Source organism: Mandrillus leucophaeus, unplaced genomic scaffold (genome assembly GCF_000951045.1).
Source record: "Mandrillus leucophaeus isolate KB7577 unplaced genomic scaffold, Mleu.le_1.0 Scaffold508, whole genome shotgun sequence".
In the NCBI taxonomy this organism is placed as follows: Eukaryota; Metazoa; Chordata; class Mammalia; order Primates; family Cercopithecidae; genus Mandrillus; species Mandrillus leucophaeus.
This window is the reverse complement of record NW_012105453.1, coordinates 1,460,947-1,469,141: the sequence shown is the minus strand read 5'-3', so window position 1 is coordinate 1,469,141 and position 8,195 is coordinate 1,460,947. Positions and strand designations below refer to the sequence as shown.

Here is an 8,195-nt window from a genome sequence, read left to right as displayed (position 1 = left end):
ATTCAACCCAGCTCTTTCAGAAAGCTTCATTTGAATGTCTTTTCTGCCTGGACCAGACTGTGCTCCTCCAGGTCAACCTACCGTCATTCAATTACAAACTTCCCTTACTCTTCATGCTTTCCTACAATCTGGTGCAAAGTAAGCACTCAAAAAGTGTTCAGCTGATAAATGGATTTTGCCCAGAACTTTTGCTATGTACTTTTTTTCTTTTTTTTTTTTTTGAGAAGGAGTCTCGCTCTGTCGCCAGGCTGGAGTGCAGTGGCGCAATCTTGGCTCACTGCAACCTCAGCCTCCCGGGTTCAAGCGATTCTCCTGCCTCAGCCTCCCAAGTAGCTGGGACTACAGGCGCGCACCACCACACCCCGCTACTTTTTGTATTTTTAGTAGAGACGGGGTTTCGCAATGTTGACCAGGATGGTCTTAATCTCTTGACCTCGTGATCCACCCGCCTCGGCCTCTCAAAGTGCTGGGATTATAGAAAAAATGTCTAAATAGAGACGGGGTGGGGGAGGAGGGGGGGTCTCACTACGTTCAGCAGTTTGGTCTCGAACTCCAGACCTCACGTGGTCTGCCTGGGCCTCCCAAAGTGCTGAGATTGCAGGTGTCAAACCACCGCGCCCTGCCAGAACTTTTGTGATGTAATTCTGATAACCACATGCTGTGCTTGAAGGAGGGGAGAAGAGGGAGAATTTCACGTGTCTGGTCTGGGCAACCACCTTTAAGCTCTTTTTGCTGAGGTTTTGTTCAATTCTTGCCCTATGCTTTAAAGAACTGGGGCAAGAGAATGCGAGTGGGAGGACGAGAAGTATGTTCTTGAGGCTGCTACACTGCAAGGTGGTTTGGGACCATAGCCTGAGTAAGCCCTTTCAGCTCCGGAGTCACAAAAAGGGCGGAAGCCGTTTCTATAGCGACGGGAGGAGGGCGTGGCCGTCCCTTGCACTCGGCCGGGCTCTCCCAGCCTCCCGCAGCGGCAGGCGGTCCGCGCCATCCTCATGCAGCTCCTCCCGCCGCCTACCCGCACCGGAACAAAGTAAGGGCCGCGGAGGCTGGTACTTCGCGTGCGGTCCGGCGCGAGTACCAGCCAGCTAGGGCCGACTGCGCTCTTTTAGGCCACGAAGCTTCTGGTCGACGGGGTCGTGGGGGAGAATGAAAAGCGTGCGGAATGCAAGAGTAGACTGGGGAGTGTGGGTCAGAGAAAGAGAGAGAGAGGCGGGGGGTGGTGCACAGACAAGGAAAATACAGTTGTAGGTTTTGCGACGACTGCATCCCCGGAATCCAACATCAGTATACTTTTCTGTTAAGATGCTGTTGCATCGCCGACTCCAGCTGAGTGCAGGACAGGGAGCTAGGAGTTCTGAGGAACTCATCAGACCTACCTTGGAACTGTGCTCCCAGCCCTCACTGGGACGCGAGACTTTCTTCCTCCCTTTCTTTCTCTTCTTTGCTGCATGTCCTCTTGTCAGTCATAAGTGGGTCCACGACCACACGCCTCGCGTTGGTGAGGCTCTGGCAGGTATTACCCATGTTCCCACCCAGCCCATATGCCTGGGCACCTTTGTACTCAACCACAGCCCAGCCCCTGACACAAAAGCACGCTAAGGTGTATGTAGATCACACACCCAGAGCTGCCACTCCGAGGAAATTCCCAATATTAGCAAATCTTTCCTTAAAAAAGTGATGAACAATGCACAGTTTGAGGGATTTTAAAGGCTGTTCTGTGACATTTGCTGCATTGGAAATGTCCAGCAGTCCCTCAGAGCTTAGGAAAATTGTGACCCCTCTGACATGTCTTAAGCAACCGACAGCATCATCAATATTAATTCAGGCTTCACTGCCCAGGCTTAAGTGGAGACTTGGCAAAAGCAGGAGGCCGTTTAGTGGAAAAGTTCAAACGGTGGAAACAGCAAATGGAAATGTCCTTTGTCCTGCTTGAGCGATTTAATCACCTACATGTGGTCGGTATGTAAAACCTAGGAGTTCTAAGAAATTCTTCAAACATGGGCTCTACCTGATTGGTTCCGTTACTTAAATCTGTTGTTTCTCTTGTTTGTTTTGGTCCTTATGGAGAAAGCAGAGGTAAACCGAAAGGGACTCTCTAGCAGTCTGTCAGCCACTCTCCCCTGACTTTGCCCTCTCCAACTCCACATATTGTTGGCTAGAATGCCTAGTTCTCAAGCGTGTGGAGGACCCAGTTCTGGGAGTTAGTGGTTTCAGCTGGCTCTGAGCCCATCTGAGTGTGTTGTGATGGCTCCCAAAAGAGCAAATGCTGGTGGAGGCTGCATTAATAGAAAGGCAATGAGCACATCAAAGGACATGGTCTTGCTGCCTGACTTAGCAACAAGTAGAACATAATCCGGACTCTAGAAACTGTAGCTACTTTGAGATCATAAAAAACTAGAAAATAGGAACAACCACAAGGCAGGCTCTCTCTGTCAGGCCTGGATGTGCCATCACATGAAGACAGGTTTGAAAAATCTTCACAGAATGTCCGGAGATGAGGAGGTGCAGGGGAGAGAAAGCTTTTCTCTACTCAGCTTTTGAACATTCAAGAACTCTTGGGTAGAAAAGAGACAGATTTGTTCCTTAGTACTCTGCAGAGGTTACCAAGGATCAGTGGAGGAAATTTTGCTCAATACAGTTTATTCTTCCAAGAAATACCAAGCACCAACCATCTGTAAATTAACAGTTGAGTGTGAAATGGGTTGCCTAGAAAAACAGTGCACTCGGTCATAGAAATATTCCAGTATAGACAGAGTGATTGTCAGGAATACCATAGAAAGAAGATTCTTTCCCTGTGTGGGAAAATGGATGAAATGGTCTCCAAAACCTCTTCTAGCTCTTTAGAGTCTGGGAGTCCGTGAACCCTCAAAAGTTTCAGGGATATATGCAGAGGGTCCAAGGAATTCTCTTTGGCAGAAATGAGTGTGACTTAAAATACAGTCAGATCAAAGAAAAAGACCTAGTGTTCAATAAATCAGTAGAATGAAAATAGTAAACAATAATCTATTGTATATTTCAAAACAGCTAGTAGTGAATAATTTGAAGCCCTGACTTGATTATATATTACATAAATATAAATATATACATCTATTATGTATCAATTAAAAAATGAATGTAACTTAAGTTCGTTAAAAACATTATCACCTGTTCACAGAATGCAAACGGAATCCCTGCAAACCCTACACTGCCACACTTTCTGCCCCAAAGACAGCCCCCAGGGCGTAAAGATCAAGCAACTGGCAATTGCAGTAGAAATACTAAAATCGTAACAGGTAAATCTCAAAAGACTTGTTTCCTTTCTGGATATTGAAGTACTCTACACATAGATAATGTATGTGTATTAATATAAAATACTATGCAGTGCAGTAAGGCTGGCACCTCTGTGGATCTGTCTTGCCCTTGAGACTTTGAACTCCTTGAAAACAAGGATTCTGTTTTATTTATGTCTGAATCCTCCATGCTTAGCACAGTAGCTGGCACGCAGTTGATGCTCTGGAATTTTTTGATGAATTAATCTATTTTAGATTTCTCTTCCTTCAGCAAATTTGTACCAAGTTTTCAATAGACAAGTCACTGTCCTTACCCCAAAAGGAATTTTTAAAAAATGCAGGCTCACCATCTGTGTCCCCGAAAGATTAACAATCAATATGAGACAAAAAATATATACACCTAAGATAATTAAGTTACGCGAAAGCTCTTGACCAAGTAAAAAAAATGAACTTCTAGGCAAACGCACCACTGAACGCTCAAGGAAAGAGAGGAAGGGGAAGGGGAACTCTGATCCGCATGTAAGATGGAAATGAGGATGGCCAAACTTTTGGTTTCAGTTCTCAAAGGAACATTCACTCCAGTTCTGAGCTGAGTTTATTGGTTATCTTCAATCCTTCATGTAACAAGATACAAACGAAATATAAAAAGCATTTTAATTCTTTTCCACATAGTTCACCACATATTTTGAGGATAAAAAGGTAGCATTTGCAAAGGTTTGAGCAAGGGTTAAGTTGTACTGTTGGAAGCCAGAGTTCATGCATAAAATAAGAAAGGCACAAATTAGTCTTTAATAATCACAGAATTATCTAAGGGATGGCAAAGTTGGAATAAGTCACAACAGATTTTTTTTTTTTTTTAGTCTGTCAGTATTTTTGTAGAATTAAAGAAATTTAGACCCTAAAGGGACTTTAGAAGTCATCTGGTCCAGTCTCATCATTTTGCAGGTGAGGAAACTGAGCACAGAGAGGACAAACGGCTAATTCAAAATCATGGCACTGTGTGTAAGGTGGCATTGAGACAAGACTCCACGATTCCTCAGCATTTCCTTCAGTGTTTGCTCCTTCTCTACCTCCAGAGCTGTCAGAGCTGAACAGAGGAAAGGGCTCCAGTTGTTTGGAAGATTTCACATTTACCTTTTTTTTTTTAAGATGGAGTTTTGCTCTGTTGCCCAGGCTGGAGTGCAGTGGCGCGATCTCAGCTCACTGCAACCTCTGCCTCCTGGGTTCAAGAGATTCTCCTGCCTCAGCCTCCCGAGTAGCTGGGATTAAAGGCATGAGCCACCGCGCACAGCTAACTTCTTTTGTATTTTTAGTAGAGACGGAGTTTCACCGTGTTGGCCAGGCTGGTCTCGAATTCCTGACCTCAGATGATCCACCTGCCACGGCCTCCCAAAGTGCTGGGATTACAGGCGTGAGCCACCATGCCTATCCCACATGTACTTTCATAGTCACCTACATCTCTGTGAAGTAAAGGAAGGCAACACTCGATGCAGAGTCTTGGCAGGAAAAATTGTTGTATTCGTTTTTGCCCAAAGTTGAGATTTTACAAATTCTATGTCCAGTTGGTGGCCAAAATTTCACCTGTTCTGTCTCCCAGGTCTTTCCCAAGTTCATACTTCTATCCTCACTGTCATTGCCTTGGTTGAGACTCTCATTCCCTCTTACCTAGACACCCAAAATGCCTTCCTAGTTCCTCCAAATCGTGCTTCATGATATTGCCAGAGAGATGGTACCAGAATACACATCTGATCTGCAGCCCAGGCTTAGCATAGCCACGTAGGTTCCAAGACTCCAACTTGGACTATGTGACCCTTTACAACCTCATCTACCTCCCTGGCCCTCCACCAGCAATGTCCAAGGACAGTGCTCAAAATTTCTGGAAAAGACAATGTTCTTTCGCATTTATGTTATTTGTGTGTCCTCCTCCATCTGCCCTTGACACTCCCGCCTGCCCTGCTCATTCTTCAGAGATGGTTCTACCCTGCTCAAGCGTGAAGGCTTCCTCAGCTCCCCCAGCCGACTTAGTCAACACCTGCAAGCATGCTCTGGGAGCTGGTGGCACAAGCCTGTATTAATACATTGATCACATGCATTGTCATGATCTACTTTCTTCTGTGTACCTCCTTTCCTGGATAAGGAGTTCTCTTTGAGGGCAGAGACCATGTCTGGTTTATCAGTGAAATTGTCTCAGCAAATGTTTATAGAAAGAAAGGAGAGAAGGAAGAAGTGAAACTATGATCATAAGCAGAGAAGTTACTGGTAATTTTTGTTTGCTTTTGTGCAGAATTTTTTCATATTGTATGTATGTGTATGTATATTATAGTTAATGTTCCCACTTACCTCCCCCAGCCCTACTTCTTAGAGGTCACTATTATAGTTCACTTCTTCCAGATCTTTCAATACGCCTGTATAAAGACATGCAAGCATTTCGTTTTTTGTTAAATAAATATAGGATTATATTACACACATGTTCTACTGTTTTTGCTCAATACATTATGGGCACATATAAAGATCTACCTTATTTTTTAAATGACTGCATTATATTTCATAAAACATATGTGTGCCATGATTTTTTAACTTCCCCTTATGGACAAGTTCTGATTTTTTAATAGTTATGCCACAATACCTGGTAGCATGACTTTGTGTTAATCCTCTGAATACTTTCAGAGTTGTGGTGCCATCATCATTTATGTGGCGTCTGCAAGAGCCTGCCAGGGGAGTGATTTGCAGAAGCTGTGATAACATTTGCTTTGGTTCCTGTTCTGCCCCTGTTTCCTGTATTCTCGATTCCCTTGGCTCTTGGCTAAGGTTAGAAGCTGAAAAGGGACTTGCAGAGGACACAGAGTGAGCAGTTTCAGCAGGTGCTCTGCTAATGTAACAGGGAATGTGAGTGTCCTGAGACCCCTCTAAGACTCACCTTCCACTTACAGAAATTATTGCTTACACTAGATTCCATGAATGTGTGCAAGGTTTTTTTCTGTTTTGCAGTAAGTTAATTATTAACAGAACTGTGCTCTGAATGAAAAAGATGCAAACATGGCCAAATGAGAGTTAGAGGAAGTGTTTCTACCATTTGTCCCCCTTTTCTTTTTCTATAGGCATTAAACTGTCTAAGTAGCCCACGAATATGCCCATCTTGTAGGGGGATATTGTGTTTGTGGCAGAAGCATGAGGTTTACTTTCCAGTGAAGTAGGGGAAATGGTTTTTTCCGGCTTGGTTGTCTAAACTGCTAATCACCGGATTATCTCTTCCTGCTTCCCTGGCTTCTGTCTCTTGCTCTGACCTCCTGACCTCACGTGACCATCAGAAGGAAGCAAGGGAGAAAGAGGGACCCTGCTCCTGCTTTTAAGCCTGTTGCCTTCTCTTCTTCAAACCTGCCTGCTTTCTTCTGTCCCTGAGTGTGTGGGCCATTACTTAGATTTGACTCCTCCTGCCAATTTCTTTTTTACTTTCCCTCTTGCAGGACTCAAATGGATGCTAAAAAGCCAAGGAAATGCGATTTGACTCCCTTCCTGGTTTTGAAAGCAAGAAAGAAACAAAAGCTCACCTCTGCGAAGGTAAAGATCCTTGAATTTTCACTGGGGAAGAGAGGTATCATCCTGAGGACCTAGGGACTCAGGGCCCAGTGCTGATGGGTGTGCCCCAAGCACCTCTGGGGACAGTGCAAAGGGAAAGGTGTGGAGGATCACGCTGATTGGCAGGGCCAAATCTGGGTGGGTGTGGAGGGAAAATCAGCAGACGGGCAAGGCCTTCATCTAACAGGTGAGCTGTATTCGAGAAGACCCTAGGTGAGTGCATACATGGTATCTTTCATTCTGCTCTATATATGTGGGATCCTACTGGAAGTGTCCTGGAATAGTTCAAGAACACTTCCAGAAAAGGTCTGCTTTTTTCTTTTTTTTTTTTTTTCCCTTTGAGACGGAGTTTCCCTCTTGTTGCCCAAGCTGGAGTGAAATGGTACGATCTCGGCTCACTGCAACCTCCGCCTCCTGGGTTCAAGCGATTCTCCTGCCTCAGCCTCCCAAGTAGCTGGGATTACAAGCATGCACCACCACGCCTGGCTACTTTTTGTATTTTTAGTAGAGGCAGGGTTTCTTCATGTTGGTCAGGCTGGTCTCAAACTCCCGACCTCAGGTGATCCACCTGCCTCGGCCTCCCAAAGTGCTGGGATTACAGGCGTGAGCCACCGCGCCCGGCCAAGATCTGCTTTTTTTCTAATACAGACATGGTGTCTTTCCTTTCACTCTGCCTCGAAAACTAGTAAAATGCCACTGCACTGAAGTTAAAATTGTGATGGGATGACTTTGTGATAACCATCTATGGGATCAACTTCTAAATCAGGTGTATTTTAAAAATCTAATCCCACTCAGTTTGCATTTCTTAGTGTGTTCAAAAGATCATATTGTTTGGGGTCTTTGTCCTGAAAGTTTTGCACCAAACTTCAGCCCAAAGCATTCAGGTTTGTTCTGAATCCTGCCTGCATCACTGATTGGGAGAACTGGAGTTCAGCAGCCTAACCCAAGGCCTAGCAAAAATGGTCCTCCTGTAAATCACATACACTTCCTTAAAATTATGACTTTAGGTTTCCTCTTCCAAGCACTGTTCCTGATTTAACTCTAGTGTTGTCCCCCTTGGGATTATAACTCATACAAATGGGCCCTAACGCAGAGTCCTTTGCTCCACCCCGCTACCCGTGCCATTACCACATATAACAAAACACGTTTATTTTGCAATTTATAGGTGCAATTTTTAATACCTAAAACAAATTTATTTTGATAAAATAAAAATTACTGTAAAATATTTGAAATAATAAATCTCCAGCAAAACATGGTAATATAATAAAGATGGCATTCTTTTCAAATGTTAAAATATGATGCAAACAGAACAATCTTGGTTATGCTTTTATTTTAGCAAAATCATCATGA

At 44.2% G+C, this 8,195-nt stretch overlaps 1 protein-coding gene across 1 annotated transcript in view; it reads left to right on the top strand.

Annotated features, from left to right (window-relative positions):
- Positions 1-956: 956 nt before the first annotated feature.
- DYRK4 (dual-specificity tyrosine-(Y)-phosphorylation regulated kinase 4) overlaps positions 957-8,195 on the top strand; it is a 50,573-nt gene continuing 43,334 nt past the window's right edge. The window contains exons 1-2 of the mRNA XM_011996277.1: positions 957-1,030; positions 6,734-6,827. Coding sequence (XP_011851667.1) covers positions 993-1,030; positions 6,734-6,827 — 132 coding nt within the window. The 5' untranslated portion in view covers positions 957-992. The remainder of the gene's footprint in view (positions 1,031-6,733; positions 6,828-8,195) is intronic.